This window comes from Phoenix dactylifera, chromosome 7 (genome assembly GCF_009389715.1).
Source record: "Phoenix dactylifera cultivar Barhee BC4 chromosome 7, palm_55x_up_171113_PBpolish2nd_filt_p, whole genome shotgun sequence".
NCBI classification, from domain to species: Eukaryota; Viridiplantae; Streptophyta; class Magnoliopsida; order Arecales; family Arecaceae; genus Phoenix; species Phoenix dactylifera.
The window spans coordinates 6,622,191-6,649,513 of record NC_052398.1 but is presented as its reverse complement, the minus strand read 5'-3'; the positions used below and the strand labels follow the sequence as shown (position 1 = coordinate 6,649,513).

The following is a 27,323-nucleotide window of genomic DNA, read 5'->3' as shown; positions in this document are numbered from 1 at the left end:
AAACCTTAAAGCAACTCTACTGTACCTGGCACCATTCCCTTCAGTATAATGATATGCAGATATTTTCCCATCTGCACCTAGCTTCTAATCCAAGAGCCATAGTTCAACCTACACTTCCAACATATGAACATCTTCATTTACTTGCAGTAGTGGAGAGAGTACCTACACAATATTCTCTATAGGTTGTAAGAGAGTTCTCACAATTTTGAGCATTGCAGTAGTAGAGTTCTTATAGGTTCGAGGACTTACTTGCAACATTCTCCTAAAGCTGCAAGAGTTGGCACAAAGTTTGTGCATGGAAATAGCGATGTTCGTGATGATTTGTATCGGAGTAGTTTGCAGTATTCATTCAATGCTATATGAGAGAATTTGACGAAGCTTTTGCCTTGCGGTGGTGAAGCCCGTGCAGGTTTATAGCAGAGTTTTTGCAGTATTCATGTAAGGTTGTAAGAGTATTATCATAAAGTCTAGGCATTGCAATAGTTGAGTTAGTACAGATTTATAACAAAGTTATTTGCAACATTCTTGCAAGGTTATTAGAGAGTTATCGCAAAATCCATATTATATTTGACTCCCATATTATCCTCGTAGGTCCCATATTTGAGTCATTTTAGAACTACTGCCCGTCGGTTGTTTGAATTTCCATTAAATCCTGCTATGAGCTCCATATTATATTGGACAACGGAGATTGATACAATTGAATATCTCCCTCAATCGACAAGTTACATTGTCCAGCATTAAATGCTGAAGAATTGAGCTGCCTTGAAATGATGCATAATGATGGATCTTTTAGAGGTACCGCGCATCAGGCGGCAACCGGTTTAAAGCTGCCAGCTAATTTGCCGGTGAATCCTGTCGGTCCTGGCACCAAAGTGTAACAATCCAGAACCGCACCCAAAATAGCTAGTTAAAAAATATTATTTAAATTTTTTAATTTTGTATAACTATCCAAAATCTATCCAGTAAATAACTGATATGGGACTAAACACACGCTAGCATGGATCCTCACATACTCTTTCTATTCAAGCTCTGACGTCCTCGTCAGAGTAAAGGTTCAAAATCATTCAAATTTAATTACAAACACCACAATCGACCCGTGGTCAACTCCAATGAATCTGTGCTGCAGTGCCCCCTAGCCCTTATAGGTTATGGGTCGGATCTGCTCTGATATCATTTGTAACAATTCAGGACCTCACTCAAAATAGCTATCCGAAAGATATTATTTGGTTTTCTTGATCTTGTATAAGTATCCAAAATCTACCAAGCAAATAATTGATGTGAGACTAAACATGTGTTCGCACGGATCCTCACACCTACTCCTCTCGTAGCTGGGGAATTTAGAAATAATGGTGGAGTGCTTCTCCACGAGTAATGACATAGATCAGTTGTTGCCGTCGCTCTATTTTTTTTTTTTACTAAATCGAATAATTTATACAGTTCTAATATAAATATATTTAAAAAAATAAAAAATAATAAATAACAAAATTCTATAGGTAATTTTTTTTTCTTAACTTATAACTTATAGGACGCTCTTGAAGTGACTGGCCACACGTGCGAAACTACTCAACCCATAGCCTAATTAGATATTTTGAACACATGCTTGATCTGTAAGGGCACGTCCCTGTTTATCACGGTCCAAAACAAAAAGGTCATTGTTGAGCATTGGTGTAGTACATACGGGAGTTGGTGGTATCCGTCAAGATTCTGAAGAGTGCTGAGGCCAATAACCGGCCTCCACATGGACACGATAATGATCTTTAGTATCGTATTTCCTTCCTCATATTGTATAGCTTTAAATTATCTATGATCTCATCCAATTACAAATAAATATGACAAATTGCTATATTTTATTTATTTATTTAAAGGTGGCTACTGGTTCACCTGTGATAGGCTTCTCATCAATGAGGGTTCCGAAACTGAAGCTTAACTATTACAGCATCATACTAGGCGTTCTTCAGGTAGATGATTAACTTTGCAACTATACTTCATGAGATGTCCCCATCCTTCCATCATAATTTGTGGTCCGAAGGGCCCCTTGCCTGAGTCTGATCGATCCTGGTGCCAGAACAAATCAAATGTGAAATGTTCCCGCAATAAATTCCTGATGATGACCACTTCTAGTATGTAGCTGGCAACCTTTTGGAAATCCCAAGTTTGAAATAAGCAGCAAGGGTAGATGGTAACATTTTTTTTTCTTTTCTTTTCTTCTAAAGAAGAAAGTAACTGCGGTTAACTTATATAAAGGTATTATTTCATTTTCTAAGAATACAAAAAGTTAACATGCTAGAAAATCTTATTTTTCTGTTATTGAATGTTCAAGAAACTATATCCATGTTAAGTGTAATATTATGGCTGCCATCTTATGCCATCGAATCAGATATTTTAATAACAAAATTATACATGTTTTTCATTATATTATCATTATTCTATTATAATAGCTAGATGCGCTACTTAAATTATACAAATTAATGTTTTTAATTCATTTTTTTTCAGGTGGACAAGAAATTATTCATCCATAAGTTAAAAGATAAATAATGTCTTTATTTATTTTGTAATTAACCATTAGTTTCTCATTATGACAGTTGTTATAATTATCATTTTTTAAATTCCAAGTAGGCAATTGGAACCACATACTATGCTTGCCTCAAAACGAGGCAAGGTGGGTGAAGATAGATATGACGGATCGAGACAGGTTGGGATAGGTAAAGTTGCTTTTTTTTTTTTTATACAAATCAAACAAATAGAAAGAAATATAAAAGTAAATCTTAATATTTTACAGAATATTAAACAAAATAAAAGTGGAAGATATAGAACATAAAAAACTAAATTTTTAATAATAATAGAAACAACAAACAGAAATATTATTCAACAATATCTCTTAAACCAAGAAAACCAATCAACTTAAAAAAAAAAAGCCAACAATGAAGAATATATCTTGTAACCTTTCATATACGATTAATTTTTCTCATGATCGATTATAATACTTTCTTCTCCATATCATTCTAATTATCATAATCATCGAGGCTTATTTGTAACTGGTCGGGTTCGGCATAGATATTACCATTATGCACATCCACCCTGAATTTGCTGCAAGTTTTAGAAAGAAGACCTATCCCTGCTATCAACCTTACATGGGTCAGCTAAAACTTATCCTATTAGAGTCGGTAAGGTATCCAATGGGATGGAGTATATTGCCACCCATAATTTGAAAAGTAGAAACTAAAGTGAAGACTTGAAACTTGATCGGCCATGCTTCCTGCTGCTCGCTCGATCGCAAATCTAGACACTAAGATCAAAAGGTAAATGATTCTCATATGGCTCCTGCATCAACCAGAACCCTAGAAAATGGCTAGTTCAAAATTTAAATCCAACCATTCTGCGGAGGCTGACCCTAGCCCTTTCTCAGTACATTACATCCCACATGAAGAGAGTTTACCTGCTTGTTACATTCCTATGCAATTTTCTTTTTATTACATTTTTCTGTATGTGCTACAATTCAGAAACGTCAATTGAGAGTCCTCCTAAGATCAAACGGCCTTGCTTCCCAATAAATAACATCAAAGCCACATGTTGCAGTGCATCTGTTCTCCCAATATCTTTAACTCCAAATGGTTCAAGTGATAATTAGCAATATGATCGGTCAAAGTTGCGATCGATTATTTTGCAAGGACTAAACTATGATTCTTAAGGGGAAAGACTAAATTTCACATGCCGGTAATGATGGAACTAAAATAAAAAAATGGCAGGACATGGTGACAAGTTATAATAAACCAAGAACGTGGGAGATCAGGGGCTTTCCAAAGGCAAGCCAGGCGGAGTCTCGTTCGGAGCACCGGCCAATGTGAGAAACCACCATGATTGGATCACATGAGCTCCCATGAGGTGTCTAGTCCCCAAATTCTAAGCCGATTTAAGTCCAAATTTTGATGCATTAGTGTCTAATCCTAGTAAATATCTTAGCTTGGTGGGAATTGGTTCTCGATAAGCAAGCTGAAATATATTAAAGCAACGGCAGCCCTAGTTATCATCTAATAGCATACGTGCTCACCAATTATTTTTTTTTGGAACGACAGCCGCTCACGTTAATCTGGCGTGAGTGCAACTAAGATACAATATGTGGCATAAAGATAGGGGGACAATATTTTTTTTTCTTTTTCTTTTTTTTTTGATGGTAACCATTTCAATATTCTTGATAACAACAGCTATCTTCTACTAGAATAAGCCATGTTCGAAGCATATGGATGAGAAGCAACTCAGAAATCACTTACAAGCTCCATGAATTCCTTTTATTATAAAAGTTAATAATATGGAGAACCTTTGTTTCAAACTCTCTTACATAGCACAGCTAGGGAATATCGATAGAGTTATAAGTTTCTTGCTAGTAAAGCATTGCATCTACTCATTTACTGCGTTTACAACAAAGGTAACAAAATTTAGATCATATATATGGCAGACTATGAATTGCATATACTTTTCCAGGCAATGTATGTTTAACCATGTTTACTATCTGTCTGACATAATCGATAAGAAAAAATTCGAGGGAAAACAAGCATCAAAAGGGGAAAAGTAGGATCTGAATGCGGACATCGAAGAACATTACTGCCAACAGAAATTGGAAAAAGTAGAGAGGAGATTAACGGTAGACTTGTTCTATGTTGATCAGAAGCGATTGAATGTTAAGGTAGGTAGACTTATTTCTACAAACATGCTGCCACAATGGCCTCGTTTGCTCCTTTCTGATTTTTAAATGGAAGCCTTTTAATTTAGAAAGGATAAGCCAAGATCTATTTGGTCACCTTTATGTTAATAATGAAATGCTTGCTCTGCGTTCAATCGATCTCTCGACAATATGAAAGGTTCATTAAACTAAGAAACTAGAGACAACTAATGTATATCTTTATGGGCAAAAACAATGGTAAAAGAAATTCATAAAAATCAAACAGTTAATTCAATCCCCTCTTGAAATGGCAAAAGGTTTATTGCTCTGCATTCTGTAGTAGCTAACAGATGGATATATTGTCTTAAAGTTCCTTTTAATCTCATATACTGATCATGTCTAATCTTCCTTCTACAAAAAAAAAGGGGGAAAAGGGTAATAGTTAACAAGATTACAAGAATTAAGCATGTCTAACAATTCAATCTACAGGCACTCAAATCTACCAGAACTGCTGGCATTTAAAATGAGAGCCACTTGAAGTGATAAAATCAGGGGATTGAGACGTGAAAATTAATGAGCCTTGAGTAACTTTCAATACGTATGACCATCTGAAGGCCGTTAAACATTCTTAAGCAGTGAAAAGAAATTGTCATCTTCACCCAAGAACCGAAAGAGACTAGCATCATTACTACCCGGGTCCTTTCCCAGGAAAATGTGGTCAAATATGGAGCCCAACACCATACTGAGAAGGCTTCATGTAATGATTAAGCTCAGTATTGCGTATTAAGAACTGACATCAGATTCCTGGTAAGGCAACTTGCAGCAATAATGGGGCACAGAAGGCCAACCAGAAAGCATGAAGTAAACAAAGTAAATTCCCTGCCCATATCCATGGAATTATTCTCATTTGATCTATACGTGAGAATTCTTTTGCCATCATAGTTACTCAGCATGGCAAACTTTAGGTTAGGAATAACGGGGAGAACATTCGGCAGAATACTTAATTCCATAAGAAAATAAAATAATATATAAATTATTATGGGCACGAGACATAATATAAAGAATATTTTGAACATAAATTATTTGTGTTTAACAAAGTAAAAAATAACATACAAATTAACAAATATTTATTGAGCGGCATCATACATATCAGCATATTTATATAGCAAATACCACATCATAAACTGATATTGGCTGTGATCCATGGAGTAGATGAAGGAACGACATAAAATTTATCTGCCTCTTCAAAAACATTAGTAACTGAATTTCTGATGTCTCATCTGCATGAACTACAAAGTTCTTAAATATATTTTTTCTTTATAAAATTTATGAATGAAACATTTTAAAGTCAAGTTATCATTGCATGACAAACTTTTCTGGTCCATTTTTGTACAAGCATCGAGTAATTATAGTAAGAGAATTTACAGTTTAATTAAAAAAGAAAAAGAACAAAACAAGAAAAATAAAATAAAATCTGTTCTCATCTTTTGCTCATAACTCAGAATTTGGTTCCATCCTCCAAGTCTACGTTTCACAAACTGTATTCTCATGTCAACTCTCTCTTTATAGATTTCGCTTAGTTTTTGTAGTCCTCAGCCATCTACTGTTCAGTTTCATTACCACTATCCCGCATTAAATGGTCAAAGAATGCAAAAATGCCTAGTATCTTCTTGTTCCCATGCATACGTACAAGAATGTCACACTGCTTAGTCATTCCACCATCTGAATCTATGAGTTATATCTGTGCAGCATGAACCACCAAAATGGGAAAATGGCATCATGGCATCAGCACGAGAAGGCCACACTGTCCATTAATTCATGCCTTAGGTGCCTAAGCGTCCAAAACAAATAGGCTGGTCCCATTGAATTAAATGATGAAGCTTTCAAAGGAAACTAAGTTGTAGAATAGGTGGCCTGAATTATCAAAAGAACATCTGGCAGACTGGCACCATGAACACCTTTTGAAGTAGGTATCCGTCACAAGTTTTTAATATTAGCCTTTATGTTTTTCTATCTCTAGTTTTCTAAGCCAGCCAAACATACATCTATATTTGTCTGTTCATTTTATCTTAAAAACCAAAAAACTTCTTAACCAGCTTAAGACTAGGTCCAGAGCACAAGAAAAAGAATCTATTAAAAGTAATTTTTTTCATTTTTTAATGGAAAGAGAAACGGAGAAACACGGAAAATGAAAATAAATAAAAGGGCAGGAAGAACAAGTAATCAGTTCAAATATGAGAACATTCAAGGGAGATTATTTAGTAGATACAATAAGGAAGAAAGGTTATGGAAGAGGTGTTCCTAATTTTCCTAATAGGGGCAGGTAGCAAGATCGATAATAGGGGCTGAAAATGCATAATGATTTTCCTAATTTAATCCATGTCACCTATCACAGGTACAAATTAACATATAATAAATGAAAAATGCAACAGACAAATTGATTAGGATTCATTTATACTGTAGATTTTCCCTGGATCAAGAAAAAAGAGAAATCAACACTATGGTGTCACCCAAAGAACTCTTAATGGACAAGATAGATGTATTCCTAGTAAGACCTTCGATGCAAGCTCAGACAGATGGAAAGAATTTATTGAGATTAAATGGCAATGAGTATAATTCATCACTTCTGGTGTCTGTCTTGAAGGACCGGAACTTGTCCCACCAATGATAACCCCTGTCCTTCCTAGTAGCACGATCATGCCTATGCAGGGTGTTGTCTAAGAAAAATGCCACAAAGCCAGCAACAAATGGCTTTGAAGAGAATATCACATTAATGATATCATTAAACTGGAAAAATTAAACAAACCATCAGTACAGTGCCAAATAACTTCAGAAATTTAAAAATGAGAGTGTTCCTTGAGAATGGCTATTTTGCAAACCCATCTTGCATGAGTGTGAACTGGACCATAACCAGCCACGGAGGTGTATTCGTTGAAGTACTGTGGAACTGATAGACCCATAAAGACAGAGAATCCTAAGATGAACTTTGTTCGGAAGCTGTTGAGATTGCAAAACTGAAGGAAACTGAGACCTGCAGCACCTGTATTTGCATGCCAGCAGCACTTTATGAACCACAAAATAATATAACTGCAACTTAAGGCTTTGTCATAGATTGATGATAAGCTATTTTCAATACGTAGTACTTACCAACATATGCAAAGAAGAGGCAATAAAGAGCTGCAACAATAGGGGCTCGAATGGATGCAAAAACTGCTCCAAATTTTCCTGAATGATATAAGGAAAATTGGTTAGTCAACTTTGGTGGTTCAACTATGCAGGATACTAAATCTAAGTTCCTGCTATGTGACATGTATATCATTTCTAACGATCTTCTACCACCATAAGAGGAATCATTTTTTCTCAAAACAGCAAAATATATGACAAGAAAATAATTGTTGTAAAATGACACAAGTCAGACACTCATGATTAAGAATTACTAGCAATCACAAAGATCAACCAATCAAATGGGCATATATTCAGTTAAATGGTACCTTAAAATTATAATAATAATAAAAAACTCATCACTTTCACATGATGATTTCATGAGAACAAATTTCACAAATTCCTTCAGCGAAAAGGCAGACTTCAAATATGTTGTACGAACATCCATTTCAATTAGTATCCAAAATTTCAAATAAAGACTACAAAGAATATAAGCAACTGTGCCTCTTCAAGAGTTATGTACACGCTCTATGTAGCTCTTGAACATGTCATACATATAATCTTCAATTACTATAATACAATTTATGAAGTTGATATATTAGAACCAGGCACGGAAAAGTATTTACTAGCTTGTGCTAAAACCCATGACATTTGACTGATACTAAAATTCCCTAGAAATCAAATATTTATAACCTTGTAGCAAGAGGCACCAACATATGAACAGCTTACCAAGGATGGAAAAGAAGATCATGAATCGTGCAGATATTTGCACAACTCAACGGCTTCCAACACGTGTCAAGGCTAGCAAACCAGCATTTTCACTGCAGCAGAGTTAAACATGAAACTTTCAGGCAAGAATCCGTCTACTTATTAAAACATGTCAATAAATGTGTCATCTAAGCCTTACATTGATACTGAGGACAAATTTGCAGTTCCAAATAATCCATCCAGCAAGATACCAACCCCCTAGAATCAGAATATTAATATGATCTCGAGTTGTTCAAACTGTTGGATAAAATATTTAATAATGTATTCAATGGAAAAGGTTGTTTAACTCTATACCTGCCAACCGATACCACGACTGAGAATTGAAGGAGGCACTGGTGTTGCACTTGCATACCTTGAAACCGCAATGAAAGTGCCTGTGGACTGCATAGTTACACAACGTATTGAAAAAATACGTCAATCACAGTAAGCTGTTTAGTATAGCAGTTCTGGACTTGCTAGTATCCTAATTTTATGAAAACATAGTGCAATCTAACCTCTACAAGTGCAACAAATGAAGCAGCCATCATCGCAAAAGCTTCACCAGCATCAAATGTTGGTGCTCCCTATTGAAAAGGATAAGGGACTCTTAACCTGCACATTGTGTTCCAAAAATCCAAAATACAGATATCAAAGGATAGAATTACAGCCATAACAAGGATGTCTTTTAAATACATTTACAGAATCACTCATATTCAGGGACCATCTCAATGAAGAAAGTGATTAAAGCATACCAGGGAGCTGCACTGACAAGTCCAGAATGATCAGTGCGGCAATGCAATTGTGTCTTCGGTGCTGCATGCCTGTAAGCTCCACCAACAGTGAGCAAGAATGCATAAAGCCATGCAATTGCAACTGAGAAAATGACAGCAAATTGATCGAATACAGGCCTCTCCGCATGTATAGCGTGCAGTATGTACTGTGCAAAAATAAAATAATACAAAAAAGAGAATGAGTCTCTGATACTAACCACCAAGATTTTAGCAACAGACATGCATGTCATGTTGAGGCAAGTTGGAGAACAAATAGGTGAGTGGCTTTTGATGCTTCTTTATGTTTGAATGGAAAGCCTCAGTCTAGAATACCTGTGAAAATATTATCAAAAGAATTATTTGCGGAAGACCAATTTCGACGCATTTGGCAACCTGGGTATTCATCACATTTTATATCAGCATTTGCAGACTCATGATTGTATAATCCAGAGTAACCAGAAGCTTGACAAAGAAAATCATTACTGTCACGAGGTCCCCTGCACTACTATTTGCATATGATACCTATGTGAAGATAATTAACAGCTTACCGCAGGAAAACCAAGCTCATAGAGCCCAAACCCAGCTAGCGCGACCAGAGGAACTGCTGCTAGTGGACTTAAAAATCTGTACACATATTTTAAAAGGGCAAGAAAACATTGTTAAAATATTTGTAGAAGAAGAGAAAAAGAGAAAGAAAAAAATGATTTTATTTTTCTGTTCCGTCATATTCGGTATATCTCAGGGGTTATATACCTGTGTACAGACTTCATACAAGAAAAATAATATAGGCTGATATAGGATCACAATAATAATGAAAAATATTACTGATTGATGCAAGTTATTATGTGATCCCTAAAATTACTCTAACAAAGTCATGCTAATAAAGAAAAATAATAGAGGTTGATACAGAATCACGTTAATAAAAAAAATATTATGGGCGATGCAGGTTATTACGTGATTTCTAAAATTATGCTAATAAACATAAATTAGCATACAATGACTCATAACAATAGTTTTAACAAAGAATATTAATTCCATACCAACCTTGTGACGATGCGCCACAGGCCACTGAAACCAACAATGATTTGAAGGGTTGAGGCAACAATTAGGGCACCTTGGGTTCCATGCATGATATGGAGGAATTTCTGCAAGATGATCATATGTAACAGTCTATTATTATCCAAAGAGTATAACATCATCAGATGGAAGAGTCCAATGGCAACCTCATGAGGATCCACAATATCAAACGACCAGCCAAAATGATAGAGATGGTTGGCACGACAAAGGTATATGATCTGCCGATTACAGCCGGCAAGCGAGTTCCAAAGTAGGTTTGGAAGAGAGTGTTCAATCCAGCCACAAACAGCAATGTCTGGATCACCCTGGCTTTCTCAACCTAGTAGATCCAAGAAAAACAGGTATTGATGAGAATTTTTTGATAGCTAGATAAAAACATTCGGAACGAACTACAGAGATATAGTACAATCTACATAATTCAATAAAAGATTCATATCTAGATTGTGAATTTGGTGTCACATTGCCTCCCCCCATCTGAGGAACAAGTGCAGTGGGAATGATGACAGTTGTGCCCAGCATAACCAGATAATGTTGGAAACCAAGAAGAATTGCCTCAGCTGCATCAGAAACAACAGCAAACAACACCAAGATCAAATCAGCATTCTCCCATCGCATCAAATATCTCAGTGATAAAAAGGTAAAACATTTAGAAAAACGCAAATCCAGGGGCTAAAAAAAATCCTAAAAAAGGCGCATTGAATGGAAAATAAGTGACTTTTGAAACATAAAAAATGGAAACAAACTTGAAGGAAAGCATGGTTAGCTAACAGAAAGTCTCTGCAACCCTCAAATAGTAAAAATAGAGAACCATTTGTGAAATTTTGCCAGAAAAACGAGATGCACCCAACTCAGATTCTAGTAGAGAAGGAGTCAAGGAGGGAACAAAAATCGCATCTTTCCCAATAGCACCAACCAGTTCTAAAACCAAAATGGAGACTATGGCAGGCCTCATTACCTCAACCACCACAAGGTAAAAAACCTGAATGAAATAAATCTAAGAAAAGAACAGCAAACGAAAGGAAAAACATCACAAAAACTATTAAAAAGAAATAGTGGAACTGACGCCATGGAGGTGGGCTTTTGATGCAGTAGGAAACATTGGGCAGCTGATCCTTCACCGGGTGGGGCACCAACTCATCCGGCTTCGGCGCCGGCGCTCCACCTCCAGCCATTCCTCTCCTCTCTCTCTCTCTCTCTCTCTCTCCCCCCCCCCCCCCCCCCCCCCTTCTACTTAAATGAAGGAAAGGAAAATGTCGCAAAAGAACCACGAATCTAACTCCACCGCTCTCAAAACCCAAATGCCTGCAGAGATTCAGAGAGAAACGGCCCAAGACCTCGAAAAACAATCTCCAACCAAACCGCCAAGGGCAAGATTTCCAGGAATAAAGGCTCAAAAATCCAAACTTTCCCCAACCAGAAGGCCCAAAACCTAGAACCGAGATACTGACAAGAAGACGAGGCGGAGAGAAATGCCCCTCAAATGACCACGGCGCGCCTCCTCCTCTTTCTCTCTCTCTCTCTCTCCCTCCCTCCTCTGCCCGCAGGAATCTTCCGCAAAACCCAAAAACTCCCTCTCTTTTTATTTCTTCTATTTTTCAAGATGGTTTCTGCATGAAGGAAAGGTGCCTCTTCTCTCCTCTCCCCATCACCGAATGTTCTCTGCGCGCCTTCGTGTTTGAACTTTGAAAGCGGGACAAAATAGAAGGCAATCATGAGTCCCAACGGTTGTCTTGTAACGCTTTGGACGACCACGGTCTCTGGCTTTCTCTTCCTATGTTGTTGGGACCGTTTGTCCAGCCTTTTGGTGCCAAGTATGGAATTTTGGGAACAAGCACAACCAGCAGCCTTGAGCAAATTATAAGCCATGTCAATTAGCTCATCTTTTTTCAATGAGCCAATCATTGAGATAAGAATATGAGGATGAGTCTCGTGAGAAAAAAATTAGATGATTGGCATTGTATACAACTACATTGATCCATGCAGTGTAGGGTACAATTTCTCTTGTTGCTTGTTGTTGTTGCTGCTGAGGCTTTGACATCCTACTTTCTTGAGTAGGATTAGCTACAGTACATTGCATGGTAAACAAATTCATGGGGTTCTAAGCTCCAATCCACTCAAAGGAACACCGGAACTAAGGGCATTCCATGAAGAGAAAATTCATTGTATTTAACCTTTGAGTATATTCGGTCTACTCTATTAAGTTAAATAGATTCAAGAAAATTTATATTGCAAAAAAAATGACATAATAATAACGATGATGATGTTTTTATCGAGTGCATGTATCGCGGTGGGGCGTAGAACTACGTGAAATTGGCCCAACCAGCTACAACTTTTTTGCATTTGGGGTAGATGCGTTTGAAGTTTCTGATCGAAGTAATATTAATATGTTAGTCAACAAAATAATGCATATTAATATATCAATTGAATTAAATTAATATTTTAATCTTTTCTTGATATTATAGTTGGTCTTATGATTGCAAAAAAAGTTAGCTTGGATCCCAGTTCAACGCAACCCGAATTTAATCTATATTCAATTTGGGTCAAAATTTTAGATCGAATATTAACTCACTTCCATTTGGACCAATCACATTGTGTTTAAGGATATTTTATTGATCAATGGGGATTTTTTTGGTTGAAACCACAAAAAGAATAGCTGAAACACAAATTAGTTCATAATCACTGTATTTTTGCTGTGATATATAGATGTATCAGACCCTATAAACATCTCAGCCATTTGATTGTTCACTCAGATGGTACTCTGAACTTTTAAAGTTCATTGCCTCAGATTGCTTCTCGCCAGCAAAAAAAACAAGCAGCTCTTCCACCAACTTTGTGAGTACTCGCCCTGCACTTGCTTGAGGTGCTCCGGGAGGCCTTGCCTCTGCTTTGCTTTTCAAAGTGGTTAGCTTTACTTTCGTGCGAAAGAATGATTTCTGATGTGGGTCGTTGGATTGTGCAATGTGCGAAAGAATGATTTCTGATGTGGGTCGTTGGATTGTGCAATGGCCACTTCAAGATCTAGGAAGGCAGATGAAAAAAAGTTGGGAATGCTTTGAGACTTGAGAGCTGTGCAAGCCGCAATCTAGTGGTTGATGTTTTGCAAGATCAATCATTTTTTTACACGAAAGATGCCATCCGTACCCTTCAACAGATACGTCGAATGATCTGACCTTTGGGTACCATCCCATAGATTAAATCATGCTGTCTCATAAACCATGATATTGGTACAAAACGAAAAAAATAAAAAAAAGAATCATGGTATTGGCAAAACATAATCTCAAGAATGTTCCACAAACCACATTAGCCGCTGCCCTCTGGCTAAGATCAGATTGTCAAGTGGCTAGTAGAACTGCTAATGAGCAGAATTTTTTATCGTCTAGCCTTGTAGTGCGATGCAGAAGGATCACCAAACTTACTGTGGACATATTTGGCCCCTTCCCTAATGTTGCACCTGGTATGTCCGTCATACTGCCACCAGTTTAATTCAACAGAGTAAGGGATGCTGGTTCCACTGTGCTTGGAGACAGTATTTTACTGGAACAGCAGCTATTTGATTTGCAGAAGCCGTTTGTTTGCATCAACAGCAAAGCACTGCTTAAGTTGTTGCTTTTCCAGTACTTGTTGCTGCAATGTTCCATCCTTTAGTTTCTAAACTATATAGGCACCAACAATTAGATACCATCTCCAGCCAGGCATTCTTCCAAGACCCCTTTCTGCAGATCTATTTAACCTTCCAATTGCTCACTTTTAAACTGGATAGGAAAAAGGACTGCTGCCATCAGCTGGATAGGTAATATATTGTTCTAAAATTACTTCAAACTTCTGAGAATTTTCATAAATAGACTGCAGGTTCTGCATGCGGTGGAAGTATTTAGACATATACCTGTAACACAGACTGCAAAAAGTTTGCAGTTTCTGTATGGAATACTGTAAATTTAAATTAAAAAAAAAGAAAAAAAGTTCTTTTGCTTTCCTGAAATTATTTAAAATTCTGCGAGCAAGTTATAATCTTGATATAGAATAGGGTAAAAAAAAAAACCTATAGAAATCCCTGTATGGACCAAGAATTACTCAAAAGTTGCTGACCAGCAAGTTTTATATAGAGACTGCATTTTATTTGTAACCTCCATATCAAATAAGTGAGAACAAAAATATGGATGGATGCTTATGTTTGCCTGAAGGTATATAAAAGTTTCTAAATAATGTAGCACCCATTTAGAGGCTAAAGTTTCCTTTAACATAAAGACGAATCCATCCACAGTTCTTCTTTGATATCACTGGCTCAAACCAAATGATCAACCCGCCTTGGCAAGCCAATGATAAGATATCAGCAATGGTTTCTAGGTTCCAGATTGAGTTTGGTCCCAACCTTAGATCCGGTTCGACAACTAGGTTGGATCTAGGTTTAGCAAAAATAAACCAAACTCAACCTCTCAACCTGCGCCATCTTTGTGCAGCTCGAACAATTTCGTAAAGCTGAGTCCAGCCTATAAACTGTAGACCAACCAGAACCACAGCCTTGTGTCCAAAAAATTAGACTTACCTTACCACATTGCTTTTGGATTAAACCATGCACCAGAGCCTCTTGTCCAGTGTCCCTTCAAGGACAAAATGAACCCATAACCTCCAGAAATGCATGCTATAATTTATGCACCATTGATTCTTTATGCAGACTGGGACCAAGCAAACTCATCACATTGGGCTTGAACGGTTGGCAATACATTTAAACCCAGAAAGTTTCGGGAAAAAAGATATCAAGTGGTTCCAAAAATATTTTGAAATGTCATCATAATGGAATAGCAAATTATCTCCAAATACATAAGAAAAAGAAATATTCTATGTTGCAACACTCAATTGAACCAATTTCATAAGATGTATCATGATTGTCAACATATAGAAGGTAATCACCAAATCAATGGGACTTCAGTTCATCAACGAAGAAGAGCAAATTAAAACAGTCTGTCAAGCTTTAATTATTAAAACCACATCTAAGAGGTTGTTTATATTTATTGTTACTAATGAGCAAATTTGCAGGACTTTGGCTCATGAATCTTAAGTTGCTCATACTATTAACTAACATAGCCTTGTATTCTCTTTATTTAAGCATCGATAGACCAATAGTGCAATCCACCCTCTTTGTCTTGTTCTAATGCGGACTTTGTGCAAGCTTAGGGTTCTAACTCTTTAGTCAATGAGAGAGGACTTGGTAGTAGTTATGGAAAAAAAAAAAAATTGAGCAACCTCATTATGATTACTCACTCTGGCATCTTAACAAAACCCTAAGAAATTATCAGCGCTCAACTCCAAACAAGGGAAGAGTTCTACAAGCAGGAACTCAAGATGCTTTGACGTTTGCATCCCTTCATCTTTGACCTCAGCACTTCCACAATATTGTAACTCTGCAATGTTCATACCACCACAAGCATGCTGCATCAGAACCAATTTAGTATCAGTCTCGGCTCTAAGCACACCAAAAAATGAAAATATTGCAGTTAAACTTAGTCATCGTTGTCAACATTGGTTGCTCGCACTAAATTTAAAATGCTAACATGACATGCGGACCTCGTACTTACCTGCAATTTGATATCAAAGCTTCTAACTTTGAAACCCCACTTAAAGACATTGGTGGAGATGGTTTTATTATTAGAGATGCTAGTGGTGCATTAATTGTGATAGGCTGAACTATGCGCTGCATGGAAAGGTGTCTCATACACTACCAGAATTCTGACGGCATCTCATATTATTCTTGAGGGAGATTCATTGACTATTGTGACGTGGTTACTTGGCTCATCATCTTCAGCAGTACTCATCTTTTGAGATGTATTTATAGGGAAGTTAATAGAACTGTGGATTATAGCTAATTTTGCTAGATCGATCTTGTGGATGCCCCCCGGGGGGGGGGGGGGGGGGGGAATTACTTTGCTATTGTGTTTCCCTTTGTTGCAGCATTGCTTGCTTCTGCTTAAATGTGGCACCCTAAATAGACCTGTGAACCCAACAGTGTCTATACCACCCTCAACATGTTCTTGTATGCATATCTACCTTCTAAGTTGCAATAAACTTCCCTAAGACTTGATTGGAAGATTGAAATGATCTACAAAGCTATTTACTAGCCAATACACAAGAAACCATTGGTCTTGCCCATTGGAGCTGGAGGACTAGGGACAGTATAATCGGAATGCGTTGGTACGGCTATTTTCTGATGAAGCTGTACTTAAAACTCCTCCTAATCCTCTGCAACTCATGGAAAACTAAAAATACTAAAGCCAACCAACACTGAAAATGTTGTTTTGGCTTCCTTTAGGAAAGCCTGCAAGTTGTCCCAAACCCGAAGTTCAAATGACTCAAAACCAATCTTCGACACCCGTGCAGTATGATTGCTAGCTGGAAGAAAGGCTGCACGCAAGTGGCTGAGAACATAATTTGGATATACAACCTAATGATTTGGTTTTTCAAACAGTGCTGCCTAGTCTTGGAAACCCCATCTGACACAACTTACTGATTTAACTATGGAAGATGGATCCTTAAAAATTGGAGACTTCCCTTTTTTCGTAAAAAAGAAAAATGTGACATCTCTAATAAGCATCTCTAGTCTCACTATTAAGGATTACGAATATATTTGCAAAATCGTGATCAAGGAAAAAGTATTAAAAATGTTAAATTACTATTCTATGTTTCATGAATATCATGTATTTCCTTCTTCCTTCCCTTATCCTCTTCCCATTATGGGGTATATAGTCATATATAAAAGCCGACTTTCAGCAAATGAACTTAAAAAACATTCCAAAACCCATAATCATAGCTATCCATCAAATAGAAAGGAAATGACTCTTTCCAATTGATTCATTGAGCATATATAGAAAACAGAGTTTTTTTAACAATTTGTGCTGTAGCTAGTCTTCTCATGAACAGTTAGAATATAAACACAACTAGTGAGAAATCAGTGTGTTAATTAAAGACTCCAAGCAAGCCAGTGATTACATCCACAAGCTACATGCCAAGAGAGATGATCAAAACCGTCCAGATGGGCGAGCTTGTAACCTTTTCCTTTCAAACTCAAGCTGTATGGTTAAAAAGAAAAAGAGGAAAAAAAGAATATTAGACAAGAATTTTTTGCATGGTTCAAAACTTGAATATTCCAGACAAAATCATAATGCAAGAGTACTTACTACTTTCTTCACCCGTTCATTGGCAGCTGGTGTTCCCCCATTAACATTGTCGGGGAGATATGGACTGCATACACGCACTTCATTCATCACCACTATGACAGTCTTATCCCAATGAACTGGAAGCCTGACATGACATATCAGATGAACTTTATTTGATGCATGAGATCGGAAAAACTGAAAACAAGGCCCATAAGATGAACAGTAAAGAAATCATAATTAGTTCTGCTTCTATTTTTTTGTCAGAAACAAGCAGGTGCATGTATATATTTCTTTTTTCCAGATATTGGAAGGAAAACTGAACAATGATTAGATGATTGTCATAATTAGGGTACAAGGAATGGCCTTCAAAATTCAGCAATATAGTACAAACTAGTTGCCACGGTGCCATCTACAGACTGGAAATATGTTCCAACTCATAATCATCTAGAAATGCCATTCAGCTGCTGTGCAGCTATATTAGTTCAAATACAAGATTGCCACCATGATAAACTGGAAAGACAAGCAGCATTGTAATCCTCTGCTAAGCATTAGATTCACATTACTTTGGCCAGGAACAAGATTCTTTTTGTCCTGATATTGATGCAACAGCATCTAATATTTCTGCAATAATTGCTGCAGCATATGTGCATGTTGGGAAGCATGCTGGTAAGTAAACTTCTAAGAAAAGCAGGTATGAATGTGAAAAACTTGTTTTGCTGTGACAATATGATGCAGTTTAGGTTTAAATTTTGTTTAGCTGTAGATTATTCAATTTTAGATCGTTTTCTGTTAGTTTGCTGATTTTGAGTCTTTTAGCATTGATGGGTTAGACATTACATTTTCTTGCACTTGGGCAGAATTTTTGGTCTCCTTTGTAGACTTCCAGATCTTATCTTAACTAGGATCAAAGTTGAAAAAGTCCTACAAGTATATGTTAAACTAGGAAATAGCATAAATTCTAGAATTAATTTTGATGACTTTCTATACAAATCCCAATGGAATCAGGATTTTGTCAACTTTGGCTATTATTCAATTAGGAAAAAAATAAAGGTGTCTTAATTCACAGATAAACAACTTTAGAAGACCTCCGAGCAAATAGACAACGAGTTAAATTGATGAAGATACCCTGCTTCTTTCTTTTTCTTCATCCTTTTCTTTATTTTTTTCTCTCTTTGGATTCGTAGAATTTTAAAGGTGAGCCTTGGTGCAGCCGTAAAATTGCCCCATTATAACCTGAAGGTCATGGGTTCAAAACACAGAAACCGTCTCTCCTTACATAGGGGTAAGGCTACATATATCTGACTCTTGCCAAACCATGAAATGGCAGGAGCCTCGTGCGTTGGACCGCCTTTTTTTGGATTTGCAGAATTACCCCATATTATAGATATGATTCCCTTAAGAGACGATTCTCTACCCTTGTAGATTTCTCTTTAAAAAGATAAATTTATTTTCAGATTTCTGCAGTTTCTGCAGTTAAAAAAAAATCAAATATTTATTATGGCTAGAAACAATCTTCTGAATGTTCCACAAAAAGTTGGTATAACAGGCTGACCAGACATCAACAACAGAGATTGGGAACATTTCTATTTTGCTGCTGACAGACAGAGAATACCAAAATGTTTTGTTGGTATAAAGATATTCGAAAGTTGAAACTTGAAACCATAGAGAAACAGGAGCGCAAGTTGAAACCATAGAGAAACAGGAGCAGGAACAAGCCAGGGTGGGACTTGGTTTGATTGCATCAATGACTTGACACAAGAGATTCTCATAATTCTGAAAGGGAGAGAAGAGCAGTGTGGACAGATGAAAGTGTCCAGGGCCAAAGATCACACAAAACGTGTCTAGAATTGAGGATCCAACATCCAAAGAACTCTCTGCAGCTACAGGATTTATGTCCAAGATGTAAACGATAACACTAGAATTTTAAGCCTTTATTTCAGTGTCCTATTCTTAACACTCTCCTTTGAGTTTGACATGTGATCAGGAGTAGCTCTAAAACTAATTATTAAAAATAGATATTCGAGTAAGACAATAATTCTACTTTCCATATCAAATATTCATCTTAAAAATGAAATTAATCTATAAACTAACAATAAGTGTTCCACAAAAAGCCATAACGTTTGGTCTTCTATGAATGATTGCCAAAAAAAGATCAAAACATAAAAATTTTATATATGTTTTGGGGCGCAAAATTTAACCTATGTCAATAGACTCTATAACTACTGCTTATATCGGAAAGTGCCAATAGGTAAAGAAGTTCTAGTTGTTTGATTATATTTTTATTTTTTTACAACTAGGTTGGAAATTGATTACCTTAGAAAATCATGTCAGGGCATTAGTATGTTTCAGGAGATGACATGTGTTTAAGTTTAAGTTAAAATTAGTGATGAGAGCATAACTATGTGGGTTTAAAAAAAGCCAAAAACTCGCCATCATGGTGAACTTTTCAATATATTTGTCACTTTCTAAATCCATAGGACATAGGTTGCATTCGCAGTATGGTATATATTTCTCAGCCATAGCATGATAAAATGTTTATAATGGTATTCCCCATTTTTTTTTCTTTAAGCCCACACTCGCCAAACTTCTCTCTCTCTCTCTGTATGTCCATGTGTTTGTGGGTGTGAATATTCAAAATTTTGAAATGTTAGAAATGATTTAAAAATGAATGATTTTTGATGAAAACAATACTTAGGAAAGATGCTTCAAAATTCGTATGATTAGAGGTAGATATTGTGCATGGGCACATGTAAATTAGTTTTCATGCTTTGTACCAACAACCAATCATCATTGCCTTCTATCAGTGCAGTGCATGATGCCAGTCACCATAATGTGGTATCTGTGGCTTTGTTTACTGACTGAACGTTTATTATTGAGTACCATGCACTGGTTACCTTTTAAATTTTTGATTTGACAAATAACAGTTTTTCCTGTGCTAGTTATTGATATATTCACGTGTTAGATACCGTTTTAACTTCACAAACATGTAAGTATTGTGCATCCTAGTTTCACTAGGATTTAATTTAATGGAACAATCAGATTTAGTCAAAAGAATCAGAGTCTATGCATAAAGATTTGATCAACATTTAGATGTGTAGTCCACCTAGGACACAAATCCAGGTCATTGGCATCAACATGCAGTCATTTTACCACTTGAACCAGCTGGCACCCTCCTATTTCTAGAATTGAGGAGTTGGCAAAGAGAAAAGTGGATACCAACTTTAGAGAATTTTACTTATTTGATTTCTTCGACACTTCTTTTCTACATGTTTAATGGTGCTTGGTTCATAAACAAATTGGTTTTTAGCTAGATGACTGAAACATAATTTGTTTTTCCTTCCTTTTTTTTTTGGTAGGAGTACAGCCCACTTTAGGAAGTAAATGTAGTGTTGGCCCCCATTATGGTACAAAAGGCCTAGTCCACTTCTCTTTAGATACTTGTACATTTTTAATAAATAGTTAGTCTTTCTTTCTTTTCATGGTGTAATTATATGGAAAAGAGGAAAGAGCCTTACCCTTATTCAACACCTTGACAATGAAGGCTAGAACGCCATCAGTTATCCTCTCTTTCAACTCTAGCAAGGTTCCTCAAATATTCACCATTTCACATTCCCCTCTTTGGTTTTTCTTTATTTCATCCTATCTAACCATGACCTGACCTTCTAATCCCGCAATCAGTTTCCTAATTCTCACTCTCTAGCATCTCTAACACTTCCCATCAAATTAGTTCATATTATTTTCAACTTTTGTCACTAAAATTGTTATATCTCAAATTACAGTTTAATTCCAGCATATCTATGCTTCTATTTTTCTCTCATAGAACTTGAACCTCAACCTAAGTCGTTGATTAGTGCTTACAAACCTTTAGATATGAGATATAGGAGAGATTCAATAGGCTTCTCTAATCTCAAAAAATAATTGAAGTAAGAATTTGATGTTAATTATAGTATAATGATTTATTAGTGACTGAAATAGCAAGAAAAGTGAATACGCCATAATAACAATCTTTTCTCTACTTGATTTGTTTCTTGTGCTAGGCGAGATTGTTGGCCTTAATGCAACTAGAAAATTTTTCCATTTCCTAATATATTCTTAGAGTTTAGTGTAATAAAAAAGACTTATATATATGCAGGTTGACAGCACATGCTTTAGCTCAACCTTAATACACATCGTGCATCAACAAGTCACATGCAGATGCAGCTAGATTTGATGTAAGCCATGACGAAAATTATGTATAAAATAGACTTCCCTATATGTGGAGGTTGACAACACACGCAGCCCCACCTTAATTAACCTCGTGCACCAACAGTCACATGCATATGCAGCTAGATTTGACGTAAGCCATGATGAAGATTATGTCAACTGATGGTCGTGGTTCGCACAACAACAAAGTTCTATGTTTTTTCTAACGAGACAGAGGCAGGGAAAAGGGAGAAGAGGGGGGGGAATGGAATGAAGTGGATGGTAATGCTTTTACATGAGATGGGGGATTGGGAAGATAATAAACTGACATGAAAAAAAAAAAACAAGCTATATCCGTAGCTTTGATCTCATAAGTAAGTGCCGCATACTGTTGATTATGCATGAGAGATGAAACGGGTTGATGGCAGTTTGTTTCCCATGAGATAAAGGATGGAAAAGGTGAAGTAGAAGACCAACTTCTGAAGTCTACGAGCCCATAGGAGGAAAGATTTAGTCAAGACATCTCAGAATTCCATTTTATCAAGATATTTAAATTACTACATATTGACACTCTATAACTTTAAGTGAAGAATGGTTGACACCCTGCTATTTAATGGATCAAAAAAACTTTCTGATCGCTATTCTATGTAATAGTGGACCATATAGCTTCCTGGTTTGTATCGTAAATCATAGGTTCCAAATCATATAACAAAGAGCTAGCTGAACATGATATTAATAAACCCGCTTGTCAGTTGAGAAGAAATCCTATTTTCATGGAAGAGTATTTGAGACGTTCTTTTTTTTTGTGAGAAAAGGAGGGTAATAAGGGATATAACTTTAAAGAAACAAAGGTGATTAGCATTTTTTGGAGGTTTATTGTGACCTGGCTAAATACCACAGGATGGATCAGTTTTATATGTTGTTTTAGTCCTTAAAGTATGTTGCTACAATTTTAGTATACTTAGAGATGTAAATGAACCCTGTACTTTACCGAATCTTGCTCTTATGTTCAGTATTTTTCTGTGATCTAAGAATTCACCTTAAGAGAGCCATGTCTTCAAATTTTGTTCAGTTGTCAGAAAACCAAAAACAATGATCTTATAGATTCTTTTTATTTGGATTTATTCAGTATTCTTGTATCAGAATGGCAAGATCCATCGGCAAAAGAAGACTCAAGTCTCTATCAATAGATGATAAATGTAGATAACAGCAAGAAGCTTCAACTTAAAGAAGAGTGCTTATCAAAAATAAAAACATAATAGTTAAGATAGATGAGATGTCATCCTTAAGGAATTTGGATGAGCTCAAGAGTAAAGGACGACAATGTTGACTCCACTAAGCGGAAAGAAGAGTTAACGAACCTATGATCATCAAAATAGCATATTTAAATTCACACTTTCCTTGGAATAGAACATCTTGAGTCACCCAAAAGGTTGATTTTCTTTTTTCAGATAACATCAGAAGGCTAACATTAAATGCTACTAATTTGTATATCATGGACAGTTACATGTTGAAATTTCTACATTGTAGATAGCAAACCACTGGATCAAATAAAATGTTCTAGATTTTAAAAACAACGATTAACCAATAGCAATTTGGTATTAGAGAACTTATTGCTGGTTCATAGGAGCATAAGAGAGTAAAGTAGCCATTTTGGTTATGAAGAATGCACTCATAGTAATTCTGATAATGAATGCAAAGCATTGGTTTCGATAAGCAAAAGATGGCATAATTACTACTTCAGAAATAATGGACATGTTTTATTTAGTCAACTAATAACAAATGATCATAAAACATAATTCTATGTAAAACAACTTCTATGGATAAAAGGGGGAAACTTGTTTCTGATAGAATTCATTTTTTGGGTTTATAACCTATCAGCTTTTTCCAAAGCAGGTTTTATGAGAAAAAACAATCAAACAACGTTTTTCTAAATACTATTAATTTTAGGTTTTTGTTTAAACTTGTTTAAACAAAACCAACTAACTCTTTTAATGCCAAATATCTTAGTCATCTTGGTCGGTCACCAATGCCGGGATGGACTGAGATACCAGTCTAACTTGATTCTAGGCCAAGATCGAAGGCTGAAGAATTTTAATCTTCCTTGATATACTGGTTTATCCATTAATATCATGTACTCTGCATTCATCATGACCACATTTAACTTTTGCCAAAATCCTTCCATATAACTTGCTTTTCAACTCCCTCCAATAATTCAGTATCGCTTTCAATTCCCGATCTGAACTGAACAAACCTAAAATAAACAAAAATGCAACAGATCAGTCTTGAACTTATCTGGAGATAATGACTAACAGATTGGTCCAAAACATATAGTTCAGGCCACCTGTTGCTCTTGGCCTGAATTTACAGCGTACCTTTCTCAAAACCTTGATCACAAACTTAGCTCATGTAACCAGACACACCCATCTCTGCACTGACCTTAACAAAAAGATAGAAAAAAAATCATGATGGGCTCCCCAAAGGCCAGCCAAAAACCCTTATATTGCATATAGAATAGAACTCATCAGGATCCATACAGATTTATGTACTGCAGAATTGACTGCAACTACCAGCTGATCTCAACAAACAATGCTACAATTAATATAGAGTCTACTTTCTAGAAAAACATATGAATCTATTGCCTATCTTATTATGTTTATTTCCTTGCTCCAAATTGTGTTAGAAGGGTCAGCTGCAACCACAGATACTCTTGCCAAACCTAGAAAAGTGGAGTTAATTGGTACTAAAGACACCACACCAGAATGTACCATCCACTCCTTGAACTAAATATATAGTGCTTGCGAACAACCAAATCCAATATTCAGACTGTCTACAAATGCAGAGCTCAATCATCCAAACTTAACAGTAACACCAAATGAAAGGATTTACCAACTGGGGCTTTACTCCCAGTTGGCACCTTGCTCCTCTTTTGAGGAGCTTGTGTTCGAGGGACATTTATTGCAATTTGTTGGTGGAATTAAGCAAGTGTGTTGCCTTATGGTGGAACGAATGCACAAATTTTGCAAGTGCAGGTGATGTGGTTATGCCCAACAGCCTATTGGTTCTAGCAGACAGTTATCCGATACTGTGTACCCCTTTCTTAGCCTACATGGCATGCTCGCATGAAGGAGGTGACAAACAACCTGAAAGAAGTATAGAATGAAAAATAAAAAAGAAAAAAGAAAAAAGCTGATTTCCTGGACATAGTCATCAAAACCACAATTGCAATGAAAACAAATAAAGGTGGGTTATGCTTACCAAAAGACTGACTATTTCTTGCAATCTTTAATTAGACAATCAGGACCGAAAAGCATAATCAAAAGACATCATCTACTTACGTCTTGGACAATGCATCAAAAATACTCTGAGCCTCAGCAGTGACCCCGACGCCAATCCGCTCAGCTACGATCTCTGCTTGTCTGCATCGCACCCCATAAACCGTCAAAAATACAAAATGCATCAATAAGATTCAAAGTTTATGGGTCTCAGCATTTCCCCTGCAGATTTTCAAAATCGATATATTTCAAGAACAATTTCTATGAAAATAAACAAGTCAAGAAGTAGTTCCTGATATATAAAACCAAGAGGTATCAAATACTCTTTTGCTCCAAAGATCGTTCCTTGGACCAAATTATGAAGAGAAAAAGGCCCGGAAAGGGGTAAAAGAACAATAAAGGCATCACGTCTTCCGGATTCTGCTCCAAGTATCTCACACAACACATTCGACTAACCATCTCTAAGCAATGAATTGATCGAACAAAGAACCCAAGAAATTAAAAACAAAAGCCATCAAATAAACCTGCTCTAAAGTTCATCCCTTCGACCAATTCAAGGAAAGTAAAATAAACCAAAACAAGAACCGATTCGGCACCTCAATGCAGCCTCCTCCCTCGCCTGGATGGCGGCAAGATCGATGAAGCACTTCTTGGGGTCAAGAGGGTCCTCGCCCCTCCCCACGAGGGTGAAGTCCTTGATGTAGTTGGCCTTCAACAGCCGAATGTTCCGCCGAGCCCCGGGCTCCGTGGTGCCCTCTTGTGCTCTCCTAGGTCAAAGAAAACAAGCGACGGAACCAAAAATAACAAAGAGAGAAGCATATGGAAAGAGATCCATGGGGGAACGAGAAGGATATGAAGGACAAGGATGTTGGAAGGACGGTCGTATGTGATGATCTGTCCCTCGAACTCGTCGCCGAGCGTCGTCTTGATGGCGAGGATGCACCCCATCGCAAACTCCTCGCCGTTGGCCCCGTCCATGTCTCGCCTCCCGCTTGCGGCCCGTGACCCAAAGAACTCACCGAGTATACATATAATACCAGCATTTAGAGAACCAAGATCTTTGGGTAGGCGTGTTATAAATATACATAACCACAAACGATACACAGTGGTATCATCATAAGACTCGTATAGTGGGTGAAAAAAAAAATCACTGAAATATTTTTTTAAACAAATTAATATCTAAATATATAATATATAAAAAATAATTTTTATATGTTTAATTAATTAAAAAATGATATATTCTAAAATGACTTTAAGCATGGTTAAGCATTTTTTTTCTAAGAAAGTTATGCAAAATATTAGTTATATTCTTGATAAAGAAAAAGATTTTACTCCAACCTATCTAGAAGTTTAATGATATTTTTGGTAAAAAAATTTAAATTCTGATGGAAATTGAATTTTCTTATATTCCATATAAATTTTTTTCATAAAATGTGGAAATCTTATTCTTATGAGAAAGCTATTTTTTCATGTCTCTCATTTGAAAATTCTAACCGAACATAAGGTATTCTCTATTTTCTATTGACCACACTTTCTCTCTCCTCTTTTGGTATAGACATAGGAACTAGTTGAAGTTAAAAATAGACATTTTAAGCTGGTTCAATTCTATCTTCTTGATGAGGTTGTGTGGTTGTTGAATTTTATTAAATCATGTCTAAATAAAACCTGGAAGCAATAAATTATTGTAGATATTTATTTAGATGCTCTCCCTGAAAGTTATGTTTGAAAATAAAAATTGATGTATTATAAAAATTGAAATGAGTTGTAGGAAAAAAATCATTACGAACCAAATGCAAGTATTGTACATGTTTTTTTTTTAGTAAAAATGGATAAGTACAGCAATGAGAATTGGCACGTACAATGTTCTTTGAACCGCATATTCATGTCCAATTAATATATATTTCCTACTTTTTATAATTATATCTTACTTGTTTAGTTTCCATTGTTAAATCAAATCGCATTAACACTTTGCTCTTATGTTTTTGCTTTGTGAATTTCTGATTGTTCTTTTCATTTAAAGGCATACAAAACAACGCTGATAAATTAATGTTTGACATAAACATGCAAAGATATATAGCAAGTTTATTATTTTCAGTGCTCATGAATAGAATCTCGTACCTAATATGATTATCTCTAGCAACATTACAATTTGATGAACTTGGTAAGGATTGTAATGTTATCTATATATGGATGTTTGAGTTATTATAAGCATAGAGTTTTGGAAAGAAAGGTGATGAATATCCTATGTTGTATCTATCTTGTAAAATATAGGGAAAATAAGTTATTTACGATGCAAAAGGAGAAA

The 27,323-nt window shown here is 36.2% G+C and overlaps 1 protein-coding gene, 1 long non-coding RNA gene and 1 pseudogene across 2 annotated transcripts; all 3 read right to left on the bottom strand.

Annotated features, from left to right (window-relative positions):
* Window positions 1-6,903: 6,903 nt before the first annotated feature.
* On the bottom strand, window positions 6,904-11,607 carry LOC103719166 (annotated as a pseudogene).
* Window positions 11,608-17,225: 5,618 nt separating this feature from the next.
* On the bottom strand, window positions 17,226-26,046 carry LOC103710034. Its single transcript, XM_008795612.3, has 5 exons — window positions 25,873-26,046; window positions 25,615-25,777; window positions 25,082-25,162; window positions 17,583-17,706; window positions 17,226-17,474 (listed from the first exon to the last, which is right to left on the bottom strand). The coding sequence occupies exons 1-5, from the start codon at window positions 25,994-25,996 to the stop codon at window positions 17,424-17,426; spliced, it is 543 nt and encodes a 180-aa protein (XP_008793834.1). The 5' UTR covers window positions 25,997-26,046; the 3' UTR covers window positions 17,226-17,423.
* On the bottom strand, window positions 19,541-25,075 carry LOC120111324. The gene is made up of 2 exons (XR_005512503.1): window positions 24,119-25,075; window positions 19,541-23,997 (listed from the first exon to the last, which is right to left on the bottom strand). It is a non-coding gene; the product is annotated as an uncharacterized LOC120111324 (long non-coding RNA).
* Window positions 26,047-27,323: the final 1,277 nt, after the last annotated feature.